This window comes from Ailuropoda melanoleuca, chromosome 18 (assembly GCF_002007445.2).
Source record: "Ailuropoda melanoleuca isolate Jingjing chromosome 18, ASM200744v2, whole genome shotgun sequence".
Taxonomy (NCBI): Eukaryota; Metazoa; Chordata; class Mammalia; order Carnivora; family Ursidae; genus Ailuropoda; species Ailuropoda melanoleuca.
The window spans coordinates 35,352,990-35,371,809 of record NC_048235.1 but is presented as its reverse complement, the minus strand read 5'-3'; the positions used below and the strand labels follow the sequence as shown (position 1 = coordinate 35,371,809).

The window sequence follows — 18,820 nt, the reverse complement described above, 5'->3', positions numbered from 1 at the left end:
GCCCCCATCAGGCTCTGACATTTTGTCTGCCACTTGGGGGCACTGAAAAGCATGACATTTCTTATGCCTTTGAAAACATCAGAGAAAATAAAAGAAATTGCTCTCACTCTGAACTTTACCTTTGCTGGACCAAAGTGTTTGCTGACAGGGCAGGGAATAAAGCAAGAAAGGGGAGGGTCCCATAAAGAAGAGATAAGGGGAACAGATTCCTGGGTTCAAATATTTAACAACTGACCAATGTTCGTACTGGTAAAACTACCTTCTACAATACCTGCACTATCATGCCTTTCTTATTGATGAGCTAAGCAAAAATCTTGAAGTCCTCCTCTCATCTGTCCTTTCAAGATTACTGAGAATGTGGCATCTGCTCAGGTGAAGAATCAACTCACTGACACACAGATGGCTGTATGCCATTTTGCCAAAAGGAAAGAAAAGAAAAGAAAAGAAAAATTGTTCTGAAGGTGTTTTCAACAAACCAAATGGATAGCCCATTGACCATAGCCATGAAGGTATAACTTCCTCTAAGTTCAAAGAGAAAGTCAGTAACAATCGGATCCAGAATTCTTATCTTCTGAAGACCCGTGTTGTGGACCCTGGTCTTCTCCTGTTCATTCATTTGCATCCTATGAGCAGCATTGCAGTGGTTAGTTGACCCTGGTTCCTGGAATCACTCTTTCCTATTACACTGGCATTAGGACTCAGTAATACACTAAACTCTAATTTCTGGAATCATTACCATGTGATCATGACATCACAGAAGCCCAGCAGTTCCGTCTGCTGATCTTTCGAACAAAGCCACAGAGTGATAGTGGGGAAGATCGGGGAAAATGGCCTGCTCGAGTGAGATCCAAGCAGCGTTTATTCTCTCTTCCTTTGTGACCTTCTTCCTTGGACTCCTCATCTTACTCACTTTCAGACTAATCTGGAGAAGCATTAAAAAATGGCAAAACATCAAGGGAACAGGAATTCTCTTGGTCAGTTTCCTTATTTTGGATCCCATTGTATGAAGATTGAGACAGGTTTGGCAAGTGATTGGGTTTAGAAAACAATTTAAGCTTCATTCAGTCTTCATGGGCTAAGAGAGCCAGCTCTAATCCAGTGCCTTAAAAAGGCACTGATCCTCCCCTGGGGTGGAAAACAGGACCCCAGGCCACCATTCCAAAGGTAGCAGGTACAGAGTTGGGCCTCCTCTCCCACCACTCAGAGAAGCAATGTCTGGTGTGGCTGATGATGAATGGTAGCTCTGGAAACAGAGGGTCACTATTCTGAAAAAAATGTCCACAAACATTAATGTCTATGCCTCTACTTTGAATTTTAAAGTGATAGTTGTGCTTGGTACTATGAGGCAGGCAAAAACCACCATCAGGTCAACCTACTTTCATAAATCATATGTGCAGAATGCATATGTACTTAATACATGTACACTGTCTTTTATATACCATGTTAACACACCTAGTTGTACATAAACATTCATACAGAAACCCATGCATACATGCACATGCCATTCAGCTACAAATGCAGAAACACTTTTCACAACCAAACGAGCTTTGCAAGGGTAGGTGCTGTTGAGTCACAGCTGGCAAATGATGATGACGAGAATAACGGTATCTTACCCAGATAAGACTTCACTTAAGAGCTTGAAATAAAACTCTCAAATGCTGTATAATAGCTGTTCTAATACCAGTGGTCGAAGGCAAAGAGCTTTTTTTTTTTTTTAAAGATTTTATTTATTTATTTGACAGAGACAGAGACAGCCAGCGAGAGAGGGAACACAAGCAGGGGGAGTGGGAGAGGAAGAAGCAGGGTCATAGCAGAGGAGCCTGATGTGGCTTGATCCCATAACGCCGGGATCACGCCCTGAGCCGAAGGCAGACGCTTAACCGCTGTGCCACCCAGGCGCCCCCAAAGGCAAAGAGCTTTATTATGCCCTGTGCGATTTGTTTCCAATTTTAGTTTCCCAAGCTTTGTTTTTCCGATATAGTAATTTCCATAGAAGAACACATTTCACTTGTGCATTGTAATCAATATTGAAAAGTTGCTTAAAACATTTCTCTTAAGAGTAAACATGGACATAAAGTAACAGAATTTGTAATAACTTGGTAACTTTTTAAAGTCATCAGCAATATCATACAATGGAATTCAGGTTTCTGCATTGACCATGTACCCAGTACTGTAGTTCATAGATTTTGTTGCTGAATAAGTTCCCTCTATTCTTAATTATTTGTAAAGACTTCAAGCAGTGGCATAAAAACTGTGGAAAGAATTCTGAGGTGCACTTAACTCCTTAACAAGACTGATACAGTACACAAATGAGTAATGGGTATGGAGAATCTGCCTTCTATCTTTTTTTCTTTTTTCCCAGTGGACAACTGAATTGCTAAAATTGTTTAATCTCCTTAGATTTCTGCTTCAGAAAATGTATTTTCCCCCATTGTATTTATTTTTGTGTGGTTACAAAAATGTGAGAACCCATTTGTCCATAAACATTTGTTGTATTTTTCCCTTCTTTTAGATGTAATTCATGTCCACCCTTCTGTCCAGAGGTCTTTTAATTTCCAATAGGAAGCAACTATTATGAAATGTTAAGAAGTAGGGTCCAAGCTGCCAGAATACTCTACTTTTCTATTTTTGAAACTTGAGGAGAGAATTTGATATAAGCTGAGTCACTTATCAGTAACTGCTATATTTAATTAAATCAAGAAAGCTGTATTTTTTTCTCTAAGCCTTTGGAAAAGTGGCCTAATGCAAAAAAATGTCATGACTGTCAAAGTTGTTTTAAAAATTATTTGGAGTCATAGTTTTCTCCTTAAATGTGCATTTTAAAAATGTTTAGTGCATTCATAAGTATGATTTTATTATACCTTAGGGTCAATTTGTTTTCCCACAGAAGGCTCCTCAAATTTCATCATGAAATTCAAAGGAGTGTTCCATATTAATGTTATATTGAACATTTTTTTGAATCAAGCCTCAGACATTTCAGGAATGCACATGATGAGTTATAGGTATTAGACGGCAAATCATTGATCATCAAGATACGAATTCTATCAAATAGTTATTTAATGAGAACTTCTCTTTCTACCCATCAGAAATCATGAGTAGAAAAATTAAGTCATTTCAAAACCCTGGCTCCATATATAATGAGTTCTTCTAAAAGTTGGAGGGTCTCAGTCAGCATGGAGTGGTCAATCTTAGCTCACTTGTGTCTTTCTTGGTGGTAGCTTATCAACAGACATGGGGGCTAGTTCAGACTCCAACCTCTCCTCATCCCCTGCTTATGTGCCAGTCATGTAATGTCTCTATATCCCAGTTTCCTTATCAGTAGATAGTGGTTTTATTCACACCTATTTTATCTACTTTATAGGATTACTATAAATTTTAAATATAATAAGTAAAGGCATTTTATAAATATGAGGAGGGATTCTATCAGCAGGATATGTCACCAGATAAGGAACTAAAAGCACACAAAATTGCTGAAACTTTCCTTTTCTCAAAAAAAGAGCAGATACTTAAGTAATCACTAAAAAATCAATTTGTAATCTTTTTTCTTTGTCCATGTATCTTGATAGAAAAGGATAAGAGATGTTCCACAGAGCAGGAAGAAGCACGCTACTCCCAATCCTGATCACTACAATAATGTCAGTCTGAAGGGTCTAGGACTGAGAGCATGTGAAGAAGGCATGGTGAAGACTGCAGAATTCCTAATTTAAAAGCTGTGCAAAAGACCAGTAAAATGCAAACCCAGTAAAACGTATTTCATGATATATGCTGAATAAGCAAATTTGGGGTTCTCTGGGTTGGACAAGGTATAGTGATTTCAGGCTGATTAACACGGCAGGAGGCTCCACCGACATACATAAAACAGACTACTTTCTCTGGGATCCAGCTTACTCTCACTTCTTTTCTCTTGCTTATAGGAACTACTCTTGACAAAGAGCATCGGTGATAGACATTTAAAAAGTCTCCACTTCCAAGGAGCATTTCGTAATCGTATAGAAATGCTGCTTTCAGCACAGACCTTTGTGGGGCAAGTGTTGGTAAGTGCATTTTCATTGTTAGCTTGCTAACGTACTTTAGCCATGAGCGTGATTATAGTCAGTATATATAATTTTATCACCTAGGTAAACATCTGGTGTTCCCTGGTGGCCTTATCTAAAATATCGCTGCCTCCCCACTGTCTGCCCTATCCGTTATTCTGCTTGTTTTTAATTTGAATATAACTACTTGGCATTATAGTTTCAATCGATCATTAATGTACATGCTGGAAGGAAAGCTTTATTAGGACAAAGACTGTGTTCATTTTGTTTTCCTTGTATGTGGATGGATGTCTGGCATATAGATGTGCCCCAAAAATGTGATGTTTAGTGGATCGTCGGGCCTGAAATGTACAAATATTTTCCCATCCTTTGATTCCAATAGCCTCTTTTCTTCATTATACACAAACTAGTCTCTTTCGCCTCTCTATGATGGTATTCATCGTTTTACCTATTTTAATCCAGGTAACTTGCACATATTAAAACTCAATTCAGACATAATCTCATAGGGGAAAATCTTACCTTACCCTCATATTAGGCTAAGAGTCCATCTCTAACCTTCTACAATATTCATTGCACACTGTTATTAAAATTATCTGTGTATATGCCTGTCTCTTCCGGTATACTGGGAGCTCTTTGAGAGAACAGACTAGGCCATGGAAATATTTATATCACATTGTCTGGAAATAGCAGATCCCCTATAAAGGAATGAGTTGATCTGAAACATTAAAAAATAGAAACTATATTTTGAGGGTATGCTGCCATCAGATGGTGATACGGTGGAAGTAGCTGTATGTAAGCTAGAAATTATCCTTTGCTTTTTTGTAATTGGTGAAAACATTGCTCTTTTCTGGTTAATGTTCTTTAAGATAAATTACTTTTTAAAAAGTATTTGGAGCTATATATATAATTCTTCTTGATAAAATCTACAGGGAATGTTGAATCATTTGGGAATGTGCCTCTCCTTTTTTCTTTCTAGTTTTGGTCCATTTTCTGAAATGCCTGTCAGTATGACCTGTTAGAGAAGAATTTAGTGATTCTTTCTGATTAGATCAGGGATTTCTTGGCTAGGATATCTTCAAATGTTCAAATCATGTTTGACTGTATGAGGATAATATTGGGAATAACATATTCAAGGTCTCTGGGGTGACGGAGAAGAGAACTTACACCATCTACCATATGAGCATTGCACATGGGGAGTGAGTGAAGAAGGAATGACCACTGATTATATACCAATAAAAATTACTCATTTAATAACAGAAAAACTGTTTTTTCAATCTGTTACAGCTGATGATTAAGTAGTTGGAACAACAGGAGGCATAAAGGTTAGATTAGAATAAACACTCTAACACCGAAAAGGCACTCTTCAGTAAGGGTCCCGAGCAAGTATTTTATGAAAGGCTAAGAAGAGAACAAAATGGCTTGCAGATTTCCTTTGCATCCATCCATCTTTCCTTTCTTTGTAATTCCTTTACTTCTTTCACAGATACTTATCGTTTGCCAACTGAATGCAAGGTCGACATTCTAGACATGGTGAAAATGCAGGCAAGAGTCTTAAGTTTTATGGGACTTAGATTCTAGTGGAGGTAGAGATGACAAATATGAATACAAATTAATAAGAAATTCATATGGTGATCAATGTTATCAGGGAATTATGAGTGACGTGTTTGAGAGTTTTGGTGGAAATGGAGTTAGATCTCATCAGATCCAGTGATCAGAGAAGAAATCTCTGAAAAGGTTAAGATTTGAGCTAAGACATGAAGAACCAGAAGTATAAAGCCACTGCAGAGTGGAGGAAACAAGGTTACTGACAGAGAGAACAGACTTGTGGAGGTAAAGAGCTCAGCTTATTGCAAGTACCGCAGTGAGACTCCTATGCTAGAGGTCACGGAGGGCAGGGCAGAATGAGGTCTGAGAAGAAACACTTCATACTAAGGAAGTGGGCTTTTCAAATGGAATAATTTTACTCTAATGCAAAGGGAAGTCACTGAGGGTTTTTTGAGCATAGGGTTGACATAGTCTAATTATATTTTAAAAATTCAAGAAGCACTTAAGTTTGAAAATAAAGGAACTGTCAAAGGTATACCAGGCAAGTGACAACAGAAACTGGGAGCACATTTTAATATCAGATAAGTTTGAATTCAGGGCAAAAAACAATAAATGAAGCCAAGTAACCTGTATTAGTTTCCTAGGATCACGGTAACAAAGTACTACACACCAACAGAAAACAACAGAAATTTTCTGCCTTGCGGTTCTAGTGGCTAGAAGTCTAAGGTCAAGGGTTGGTTCCTTCTGAAGGCTGTGGGAACGAACTGGTTCCATGCCTCTCTCCTAGCTTCTGTTGGTTGGTTAGCAATCCTTGGTGTGTCTTGGCTCATACATGCACCCAGATCTTTGCTCTCATTTTCACATGGCATTCACATGATGTCTCCTCTGCTTGTGAAATGTACAAATGTACAACTTTTCCTTTCCCAAGAACACCAGTCATACTGAATTAGAGCCCATCCTCATGACCTTATCTTAACTTGAATATATCTGCAAAGACCCTATTTCCATGGAAGATCTCTTCTGGTGGTACTGAGGGTTAGGACTTCAGCATATCTTTTGGGGGGGACACAACTCAACACACAAAATTTGTAATAGTAAATGTAACAAACTTCAAGCAAAATGTAACATCATGAGTATCACCAAAAATACCAAATATCACCAAAAAATGCCTACACCAAAAATAAAACTTCAAGATAATAAACAAAAATTGTAAGATACAAATAGAAATATTAAAAACGCTTTGGTTGTAGGAGCTTTTAGTTCACCTATAAGGACATAATAAATGGAAAAAAATAATGTTAAAAAATGAAATTCAACCAAGTAAACTTGAAGACGTAATTCGCTTTATTAAGCAATTCATGAATCAGGCAGCATCCCATCTAACAAGGAGAGATACTCTGAGGAGCTGTACAAAATGGAAAGTTTTTATAGGAAAGAAAGTGGAGCAAGGAAGCTATTAGTAAAAGAAAAGAAAAAATTGTCTCAGGCAAGGTCACCTTCCCTTAGGAGACAGAGCAGGCAGTCTTATTGTGCAGATTACCTCACTAGAGCTGGTCAGGAAATTCCAGCCTGATTGGTTTAAAACAGCATTCCCAGGAAAGGTTAAAACAGCAATTAGATTAGGTTTTAAGTCTTTCCTGGGGCTTAACATAAGTGACTCCATTTTGGACCTGTTTCTTTTTAACAATAATAAGCATAAAAAAGATCAAAGTAACTTAATTAATAAGAGAAAGCTGATTGAAATGATGAAACTCCATATGCTGAAAACAGAAATTAAACTTACAAGTATCTATGGACTATTTGTAAAAATTTAGCATATACTGGGCCACAAAAAAACAGTCCTAATTATGCAACTGTACAAAGTACAGACAGACATCAACTGAACACAGCACAATAAGTAAATAAGAAAACAATAAATAAACCCAGAAGGGAAAAAAAAGAAGACCACAGATACAAACTGTAACATTTCCCTCTCTCTTAAGACCCTTAACTCAGAAAAATAAAAATAACACTTGCAGTATCTTTAAAACATAAAGATAATGAAAACACCATATACCCCTTGCAACTAGAGTACAAGATAGAAGTGGTTCTGAGTTAAATGTCTAACAATAAAAACTTATTTTGATAAATGAAAATAATTAAAATAAATGAATTATCAATCTCAAAAAATTAAAACACATTAAATTACACAGAATATAGTCAGAAATTAATGAGTTATAAAATAGCTGATTATTTAAAACAATAAGACAGAGAAATCAATAGCTAGCTTAAACAAGGAAAAAAGAGAAAAAGCACAAGTATATAAGAAAAAAGACATTAAAATGAGGATACAAATATAAAGCAAACTGAAAGCTATACAAGCAATTAAATTTGAAACTTGGATGATTACTTAGGACAGTATAAATTACCAAAACTGACCATAAAAGAAAGAATCTTAAACAGACAATTATCTGGAAGAAATACAGATGTTGTCAAAGACCTGTATCACCACCACAATCACCCCTCCTCCCTCTTCATCTGTGGGAGACCTAGATGATTTCAAGGTCTAGTCAACCAAATCTTCAAGATGCGGATATTCCTAATGTTAATTAAACAGGCCACAGAAATGAAAGAAAACATTCAATTTTCTTTTTCAATGAAGGCACAGTATCTATATCAAACCCCCAAAAATAGCAAGTAAAAAAATCTACAGACTAACATCTTTAATACTTCGGGGGATGATACATAGCCAATCACCTAGTGGAAGAACAAAAGGACAGAGGAGGAAAAAGAGAGGAAGGTGAAAAAAAGAGGGAAAAAAAGGAAAAGAAAAAGAAGGAAAATAAGGTGGAAAATTCCAATAGTCAAAGGGAAAAATACATTATTTTCAAAACAGGATACTTCTAGAGATCCCTCTATAGATTAAAACATGGCAAAGTATTAATCAACCTGTAGCATCTGTGGGCTTGTTGTTTTAGTCATCACAAGTTATGTTATGACTATCTTTGGGAGATTTTATTTTTCATTAAGTTCCAAATATAGTCCTATTCCTTTAACCTTTCCTTTTTTTCCCCCGGGCAGAAGGGTTTTAGTTAATTGTGTAATTGACTATGCTCTTCTGTTGCTCTGATGGCTAGAACATTCAGAACTAAAATTATATCTTATCTTTAATAAATGTACCTACTTTTGGCATCATTCTAGGCACCATTTTAAGTCCAAATTCTGTTTTCCCATCTTCCTTTGCTTCTATCTTCTCAGGTAATCCAGCACTTTATGTGTCTTTGTATATTGTTTTAACTCCTTTCCGTAAGTGCGTGTAATCTTTTCCGTGAATACGTAATCCTTTCCGTAAATTTGTAAATAAGCCCTTAGCTACAGCAACAGTTGTCAATTCTTAGTATACAGAACAACTAAGTGAGCAAAGGAAGCATCACAACTTGTTTGGAAATGAGAAAAATATTTCAAAAATAATGCTGGGAAAACTGACTAAATAAAAATTTACTTCGCTGGGCTTTGCTCATTTTCATAATTCAGTGATACTTCTTAGGGAAAAAAAAAACCATAAAAACCAGTCTCTTACTTCATACTTTACATCAACTGTTTATGCAAAAAAAAAAAAAAATTTAAAAACCTTTTCTATCACCTTGGGATGAGTTGTATCTTTATGTTTTATTTTCCATTTTCTTCCATTATTTCATATTTTATATTTAATATACCATCAAGCATCAGGGACTCATTTTGTATGAGACTATGCCTCAGACATCTTTATCATATGAATAAAGAAAAAACTGGCAGGAGACACTAAACAATATTCACACTGTTTATTTGTGCATGGTTGCATTGTCTTTTCATGCACATGGCACAATGTTCAAAAAATATCAAAAGGGACACAGTAAAAAATTCATTTCTTCCTTACCCTTATCTCCATCCACTGCTACACGCTTCTTCCTTCAAACCTCAAGATCCTCAGCAACATTCTCAGAAATACTTTCTTTAGGTGTTTAGGTGACTTAAGACAACTCTTCTTCCCCATAAGTTGTATCTATAAAATTCAAATTTTGAAATAATAAAATTTATTTCTTGTGTCCGTTTTTTGTGGAGACTAGTTAAATGAATGGCTAATGCAGCCAGTGAAGGCAAAATTACATCTGAATTCAGGTTAGTTAACTGATCTCTTGTGTCTTCAAATTGGAATATATTCTGGAAAAGTAGGGTAGGGGTGTTCCAAAAGATTTCCAAAGGGCCAGCTTTGTTCTGTATCAGTTCTCCAAGTTTCACGGGTGCTATTTCCTAAAATGGATTTACTTGAGGACTTCTTGCACCAGTTCTCCTCTCCCATCACTCTTTTAAAATCCATTTTACAAAACAGAGGTATTATCGTTACCTCTTTTTGATAAATGAGGACTCTGATGCACAGAGAAATAAAACACAAAAATTATAACATGGGAATGAAAAATACTATTTGTAGTTTATTTCAATGACTAAATGAGCTAATATGAGAATGAATTAGCATAATTATTACATGAGTTACCAGTTAAGTAAATATACATGTATGCCTAGCATATAATACATATATAGCTATTAATATTTTTATAAACAATACTTAGTGCTTGCCTCTATAAACAAAAAAAGTGATTAAAATTGATGCTCAAGCCTATCTCATTCTAGCAACAAGTAATATCCTTAAATAATTAATTGAAAAAAATCTACCTCATTTGGATAAATTTCCTATACAGTTTTACTTGTGTTTGAAAATGATTATTAGAATTTGTAGTATAGTTGTTTTAACAGATGTGCATTAACAATTTAATAATTCAATCTAGAAGAATTAAAAATTTAAGAGACTGGTGTCAGAAAATTTAGATCTTTCAGTTTCTTGCACCTATCTTGATACTACAAATATGTTTTCCCAGGTGTTTCACACCCACAGGTTAAGCAGTAATTAATCAACATGATAATATACATTATTAAGCATGATGATCATAAGGTCAGGGTTTTGCCAGTTGTCCCGGTCTGTTAATAGAGTTACTTTCATTCCTAGAAGTTTACGTATTTGCACAATAAATAACATAGCCTCCTTAGTTTTAAATGAAAAGATTTGTTTTTTGAAACCAGAGGTCACTTTCCAAGGAAAAGGAGCCACTAGAAGGAATGCAATTTTGAAGGTCTCCTTGACTGCTCTACAGACTGAACTCTAACTTTGGTTAGAAAGAACACTTTTCTTTTCTCTCTATACCTAATTCACACCATTCCTCTCTTGTGATAGGCCATGCCCCTCTCTTTTGATTTCATTTAGTCTTGCTGGTGATTTCTATATTTCATTAGTTTCAATGATATACACATATGTATAATTAATATCTTTCTTGTCCTTAATTTCAATACGCCATTTTTCCCCAATTATTTTAATTTCATCCCCCCCCCGGCAGTTTTAATGAATGATGATACTACATAACATGCTACCCCACTAGTTCAAGGGGAGATTTTTTTAATAAACCTTTTCTGATACCAAGCCTGCTTCTTTTCCTATCATCCAAAATTCTACCCGAAACCTGGGAAAGAGCTGACTGGATGGACCCTGAGTTTATTGGGAGAAATCCCCAAGCCGCCATGTTTTCCCTTGGAAAGAAGAGAAGGCAGGGAGGGCAAGTTCAACCCGCAAAGGCTTAACAAGCAAATAAACATTCTGCTCCACCTTGTGAAGCCTGCCCTTAAAGGAACATCCTTAACTCACAGGCTATCTTTCAACGCGACAGCGGCTCACATTGTTTCTCACGGCCGAGGGCCCTGGGCTGCTTCTGGAGCCTCTACCCTCCCTCTACCAGGAGCAGCGGCAGGCCAGGGGGCGGCGGGCTCGGCCATCTTGGGTTCCTCATGTTTCCCCTTCATCACCTNAGCTGACTGGATGGACCCTGAGTTTATTGGGAGAAATCCCCAAGCCGCCATGTTTTCCCTTGGAAAGAAGAGGAGGAAGGGAGGGCAAGTTCAACCCGCAAAGGCTTAACAAGCAATAAACATTCTGCTCCACCTTGTGAAGCCTGCCCTTAAAGGAACATCCTTAACTCACAGGCTATCTTTCAACGCGACAGCGGCTCACATTGTTTCTCACGGCCGAGGGCCCTGGGCTGCTTCTGGAGCCTCTACCCTCCCTCTACCAGGAGCAGCGGCAGGCCAGGGGGCGGCGGGCTCGGCCATCTTGGGTTCCTCATGTTTCCCCTTCATCACCTGGCGTGGTTGTGGAAAGCCACTAGCAGCTTGTGCGATGGCTTCTCAGGCCCCATTCTCCGCTGGGGCTGCTTCTCCCAGCATGCCAGGTCAGGAAGAGGCCACACCGGTCAGCTTGCGGCGCAGGGGCCCGGCAGAAACGGCTACTCCTGAGGATGGATACCAGCCCCCCCCCCCCCCCCCCCCCCCCACCAGGCTCTGGGATTTCTACGGCCTGGTGGAAGGCGGTCCACGAGTTATGGTCGATGGTTGGCTGTCCTTCTGCAAAAGCAGCGCAGCTCTGCTCAATCTTCTCCCTTTGCACAGCTTCCCATGTCTCCATTGTGAGGGTTCTGGCCAGTATTTTGTTTCCTCGTATTCGTTTATTTTCTGGTCACTGGGTCTCCAAACACAATTTACTCTCGCTGCTGGGCAAGTTTGATGATCTGAGTCTTCCTGAGTATGTCCTCATACTTCCTCCTCAGCTTGCTAAAGGTCTGCGGTAACACTCCTTACCAATCTGGGGATCCCTGTATTCGGGTCCACAGCAAGGGGGCCTCGCGTGGCTTAACCTGGAAGCCGCAGGACAGCACTGCGCCTGCCTAGCCCCAGGTCCCACTGCGCTTGCGCAGCCCTTGCTCAGCCCTTCCCCCGGCCGCTTCTCTGTGGCCGACTAATCTTTCCATCATGAGCGGAATTTGTTTTACAACTATTTTTCCTCCGAGTACTTCCTTGGCTATATCTCATAGACTTTAGCAAGTATTATTATTATTATTTTTATGAGTACCTAATTCGTCTTGTTTGAAATTTTAATTTTGATTTCTTGTTTGATTCATGATCTATTTAGAGGAATGCCATACGCTTTTGTTTCCTGGTATAGAGTGGCTGTCTTTTCTACTTTGGTAAAATTTATAGTCCAAGCATATCACTACCTTTATGACTTCTGGTTTATGAAGTTTATTATTTTTATGAAGTTTGTATGAGATTCATTATCGACTAGTGCATGTTCAATTTTTATTGCTCCATTGACTTTTGAAAGAATATGTATTATGTTTGATATATAAGCACTATTAATTGTTATATGTAATTTCCATATCCTTAATTATTTGCCTATTGATTGAAAGGGACATGTCAAAAGTTTTCATTTATAATTTCGTAGTTTTATCAAATACCTTGCATTCCCAATGCATTTTAAATTATATATGTTATATAATATCAACCACTGCATAAATTTACCTATTAAATCTTACTGCTTGATTGTGCCTTTTATCTATATGAAATATTATTGTCACAGTGGTTTTTTTTTTTTTGGTTGAATAGTTTTGAATACAACATTAGCATGTAACTTTGCTTTCATTTTATTCATACTTGATTGGGATATCTTTGCCCAGTTACCTGTCAATCTTTTTGTCTAATTTCCTGTTAAATGTGTCTCCTATAAATATGATGGAGCTGGATTTCTGTTCTCTTATTGATTTAAGAATACATTTTATTTGTTAATTTACCAGGGAAATTTGATTATCCTCCTTTATGATGATTTGTTTCATTGGTCCTCATAATACTTAGAGATTGAGTTTGCTGCATAATAGACTATCTAAATATAAGTGGCCTGAAAAAACAAATGGGAAATAAGTTAGGAAAGAAAAGGAAAATGGGTATTAGGCAGCTAAGAGCTCTGTCACAGCCTTAGTTCCTTATCTTACTGGAGAGACCAGAATTACATGGTGACTGTTTTTTGAGAGACACAGAGTCAAACACTGGCTCCTCCACTTCCTACTGTGTCATCTTGGGCAAATTAATTTTTCTAAATTGGATTTCATTCATACAATATGAATAACCTCCTTCAGAGTACTGTAGGGAGAATTATATGATAATACATGTAAACCATTCAGGGTATACTAAGCATTGACCACTGGCTGATATTTTTATTTGTTAATTTTTATTACTTTTATTTATTTTCTTACATATTTTAACTGTGTAATTCCATTTTTAATAGGATATCATAGACATACGAGGTAAATCAAGTTCTGAACAAATTTCCCATTCTATATTTCCTCTGTGTATCTCGGCATGTTTTATATCTATATCCTCCTCTCGCGTGAGATCTTTGGCATGTTTTTTCGCCATTACCACCCCTCCTTCCTTCCAGAAATTGTTGAAAGAATCTGAACATTCAGTTCCAGATTGCTGTTGTGTTTTTTTGTTTGTTTTTAGCATTATATATCTGGTATAAGAGTTTTTTCTTCGTATTTGCTTTAGAGTAAAAAATTAATTTTATCAGTTTCATTAGGCACCAGTTTTTCTTACATCTATGCTTTCTGTTTCTGAATGTTTTCTTTTTCTTGAGACTTCCAAAATCCATTTGCAAGGGAATTGTGACTGGTATACTTTCATACCTTGAATGCCCAAAAACATTTTTTTTCCTTGATCTCACTGGTGAAAAACAGTTTTTTGGGGTAGAGAATTTTTGGCTTTCCATCCTTTTTCCTAAAATCTCTGTAAATGCAGTTGTTCCAATATCTTCTAGCACTTAAGGCTGTCTGTTAGATATGAAGCTCATGTCTCTCAGTTCCAAATCCACCCTCTCCCCTCTGCTTTGTGAGATGAGGCCAGGCCTCAGCAATTACATGCATCCCAGTTTTTCCAACACTGCCAGAACCAGGCTCACATCATCTCAGAGGTACCACCATCAGTCAGGTCACCTAGGACCCCTCCTCCAAGGTCTGAAACTCAGCTCCCAAAGGCACCTCTTAGAAATCAGAAGGGGGAATGAAGCATGAGAGACTATGGACTATGAGAAACAAACTGAGGGCCTCAGAGGGGAGGGGGGTGGGGGAATGGGATAGGCTGGTGATGGGTAGTAAGGAGGGCACGTATTGCATGGTGCACTGGGTGTTATACGCAACTAATGAATCATCGAACTTTACATCGGAAACCGGGGATGTACTGTATGGTGACTAACATAATATAATAAATAAATAAATAAATAAATAGATAAATAAATAAATAAAAAGAAAAAAAAAGAAGTATCTAAAAAAAAAAGATGCTAATGTTGATAGTCCTGATTTTTTTTATTAGTCTCCCTCCCAGCCAGACTTTTGGGGTGCAGCTTCTTTCATTTACTGTCTCTATATTATCCCCATCTTCTCCTTTTACCTTTCCAGTCCTCCACTGCTGTTAAACAGATTTTTAGAATCTCACTAGGAACACTAATTGTACTTTGACAAAGTTTAATTACACGTTCTATGTTAATGCTTTCATCGGAGGTCATTTTATCTCTTCTCTGCTTGAGCCTCCCATTTTCTTATACTTCCCGTGTAAATGGCATTTTCTGTTGTTCGCTAATATTACAGTATTCAGTGTCCCTCGTTCACTGTGTCGGGGCTGTTTGTGTTCTACAGATACGCGCATAACTATCCACCAACTAAATGGGCAATTTTAAGCCCCATTGTGAAAATCCGTCCCAATTTACTGTGTGTTTTTCCACACAGACAAACACAGGGGATAATACATGGCCAGTAACTCCACAAACAAGGCTTTGTCTGGACCAGGTCTCACATTTTTCAGTTTATTTCTCTCTGACTGCTTTCCCAGGTGCTTCTGGGAAAAGTAGTGCTGCTGCTGCTAGCCGAGAGGTCCCCCATCAGCAATTGTATGGTGGCAGTCTCCCCCAGGCCCCTCTGGCTTTGTGGCTTCATCTTCAGTGTATGGCCTCAAGTGGGGGGCTTTCTACCCCCCGCCCCCACCCCCAAACAGCCATTGCTTCCAGATTTTGCCTCTCCAACCCAAGAGAAATTTACATGTCCTCTTGGAATTCCTCCTATTTTTGCTTGACTCACTGAACAGTGTTCATAAGCTGCTAGCTCCTGGTGCCTGCTTTTGGTTGGGTATACATTTTTCTGTTTGTTATATATTATTTCTGGATAACATTCTTTTCGTTTGTGGCATGAGATTGGTGGTGTGCTTAGTTTCAATGAAACTAAAATTTTCTCTTTTTCGGCGCGGGGGGTAATTTCTGTGGTTTGGAGGATTGTAAACATATGGCCTGCTATCATCTTCCTGGAAGCCTGTCAATATATGATTTATACTTGAAGAATCACTTAGAGAGAAAAAAAAATCATGTGTAAAGAACAGAAAAAGATTCCATGGCAACTATTAATTATATGTTTATAATCTCCACATATCCACTCCCAACATCTGTCCTGAGTTGCAAAATACGTTTCTAGCTGCAGTTAGACCCACAAACTTAGTAATATCTCTATTGACACTTAATGTAGATATTTAAATGGAACTTATAGTGAAAGCTGAGACCCCAAAGAAATAGATGCCAGTAATTGTCAGGTATTAAGCTGCAACATTACCACTTACAAAGCAGTTGGAAGAAAACCAGTTGAAGCTCTTAGCTCCTTACCCAGTTATATGTAAATTAGCGCAAGTTGGTCGTATGTTTTGGAAAATAACCTTTTATCAGATATATAATTTGCAAATATTTCTCCCATTCCACAGGTTGCCTTTTAGTTTTGTTGATCATTTTCTTGGCTGTGCAGAAATTTTTTATTTTATTGAAGTCTCAGTAGTTTATTTTTGCTTTTGTTTACCTTTCCTCCAGAGTCATATCTAGAAAGAAGTTGCTATGGCCCATGTTAAAAAGGTTACTGCCTGTGTTCTCCTTAGGATTTTTTTTTTTTTTTCTGATCCTGGAGTCAGAACTTTTTTTTTTTTTAAAGATTTTTAAAATTTCTTTATTTGACAGAGATAGAGACAGCCAGCGAGAGAGGGGACACAAGCAGGGGGAGTGGGAAAGGAAGAAGCAGGCTCATAGAGGAAGAGCCTGATGTGGGGCTCGATCCCATAACGCCGGGATCACGCCCTGAGCCGAAGGCAGACGCTTAACCGCTGTGCCACCCAGGAGCCCCTCTCCTTAGGATTTTTATGGTTTCAAGTTTCACATTTAGGTCTTGAATCTATTTTGAATTTATTTTTGTGTATGATGTAAGAAAGGGGTCCAATTTCATTCTTTTGCATATTGCTGTCCAGTTTTCTCAACATTATTTGTTGAAGAGACTATCTTTTTTTTCCATTGGCTATTCTTTCCTGCTTTGTTGAAGATTAGTTTACTATGTACTTGTGGGTTCATTTCTTGGTTTTCTATCCTGTTCCATTCATCTGTGTGTCTGTTTTTGTGCCAGTACCATACTTTTTGATTACTACAGCTTTGTGATAAAACTTGAAGTCCAGAATTGTGATGCCTCCAGCTTGGCTTTTCTTTTTCAAGTTTGCTTTGGCTGTTTGGAGTCTTTTGTGGTTCCATACAAATTTTAGGATCGTTTATTATATTCTATTTCTGTGAAAAATGCTGTTGGTGTTTCAATAGGGATTGCATTAAATGTGTAGATTGCTTTGGTAGTATAGACATTTTAACAATATTTGTCCTTCCAATCCATGGGCATGGAATGTTTTTCCATTTCTTTGTGTCGTCATCAATTTCTTTTATCAGTATTTTATAGTTTTCAGTGTACAGGTCTTTTACCTCTTTGCTTAAGTTTATTCCTAGATATCTTATTGTTCTTGGTGAAATTTTAAATGGGATTGATTCCTTAATTTCTCTTTCTGCTGCTTCATTATTGATGCATAGAAATGCAACAGATTTCTGTGCACTGGTTTTGTATCCCGTGACTTTACTGAATTCGTTTATCAGTTCTAGGAGTTTTTGGGTGGCATCTTTTGGGTTTTTTATAGACAGTATCATGTCATCTGCAAATAGTGAAAGTTTTACTTCCTTGATGATTTGGATGCCTTTTATTTCTTTTTATTTATTTATTTATTTATTTATTTATTTATTTATTTATTTATTTTTGGGTCTGATTGCTGAGGCTAGGACTTCCTGTACTATGTTAAATTACAGTGATGAGAGTGGACATCCCTGCCTTGTTCCTGACCATAGAGGAAAAGTGCTCAGCTGTTTCCCCCTTGAGGATGATATTAGCTGTGGGTTTTTAATATGTGACCTTTCTTATGTTGAGGTATGTTCCCTCTAAACCTTTGTTGGGGGTTTTTATCACGAATGGATATTTTACTTTGTCAGATGCTTTTTTTGCATCTATTGAAATAATCATATGATTCTTATTCTTTCTTTTATTAATATGGTTTATCATGTTGATTGATTTTGAATAATGAACCACCCTTATAACCAAGGAATAAATCGCACTTGATCATAGTGAGTGATTTAAAGAACTTATAAAACTCACCTGAAAAACAAATAATCCAGTTAAAAAATGGGCAGAGGACATACAGATGGCCAACAGACCCATGAAAGGATGCTCAACATCACTGATCATCAGGGAAATACAAATCAAAACAACAATGAAATATCACCTCACAACTGTCAGAATGGCTAAAATCAACAACACAAGAAACAACAGGTGCTGGCAAGGATGTGGAGCAAGGGGAACCCTCTTGCACTGTTGGTGGGAATGCAAACTGGTGCAGCCACTCAGGAAAACAGTGTAGAGGTTCATCAAAAAGTGAAAAATAGAACTACCCTATGATCCAGCAGTTGCACTACTAGGTATTTACCGAAACAAAACCAAAAACAAACAAACAAACAAAAAGACCTAATTCAAAGGGATACATGCACCCCATTGTTTTAGCAGCATTATCTGCAATAGCCTAATTATGAAAACAGTCCCAGTGTCCATCAACTGATGAATGGATAAAGAAGATGTAGTATACATGTAGTGTGTATTTACTCAGCCATAAAAAAGAATGAAATCTTGCCATTTTCAATGACATGGATGGAACTAGAGGGTATTATGCTAAGTGAAATAAATGAGTCAGAGAAAGACAAATACCATATGATTTCACTCATATGTGGAATTTAATAAACAAAACAAGCAAGCAAAGGGGAAAAAAAAGAGGAGGCAAACCAAGAAACAGACTCTTAACTATAAAGAACAAACTAATGGTTACCAGAGGGAGGTGGGTAGGGAGGATGGACGAAATAGATGGTGGGGATTAAGGAACTTAAATAAAAACGCTAAAAAATTTAAGTGAAGTTGGAA

General features: G+C 37.4%; 1 protein-coding gene across 1 annotated transcript in view; it reads left to right on the top strand.

Moving 5' to 3' along the window:
• Window positions 1–827: 827 nt before the first annotated feature.
• The window catches only part of KCNU1 (potassium calcium-activated channel subfamily U member 1), a 143,030-nt gene continuing 125,037 nt past the window's right edge, over window positions 828–18,820 (top strand). Inside the window, 2 exon segments of the mRNA XM_002917235.4 lie at window positions 828–974; window positions 3,915–4,034. Of these exon segments, the coding sequence (XP_002917281.1) occupies window positions 828–974; window positions 3,915–4,034 (267 nt within the window).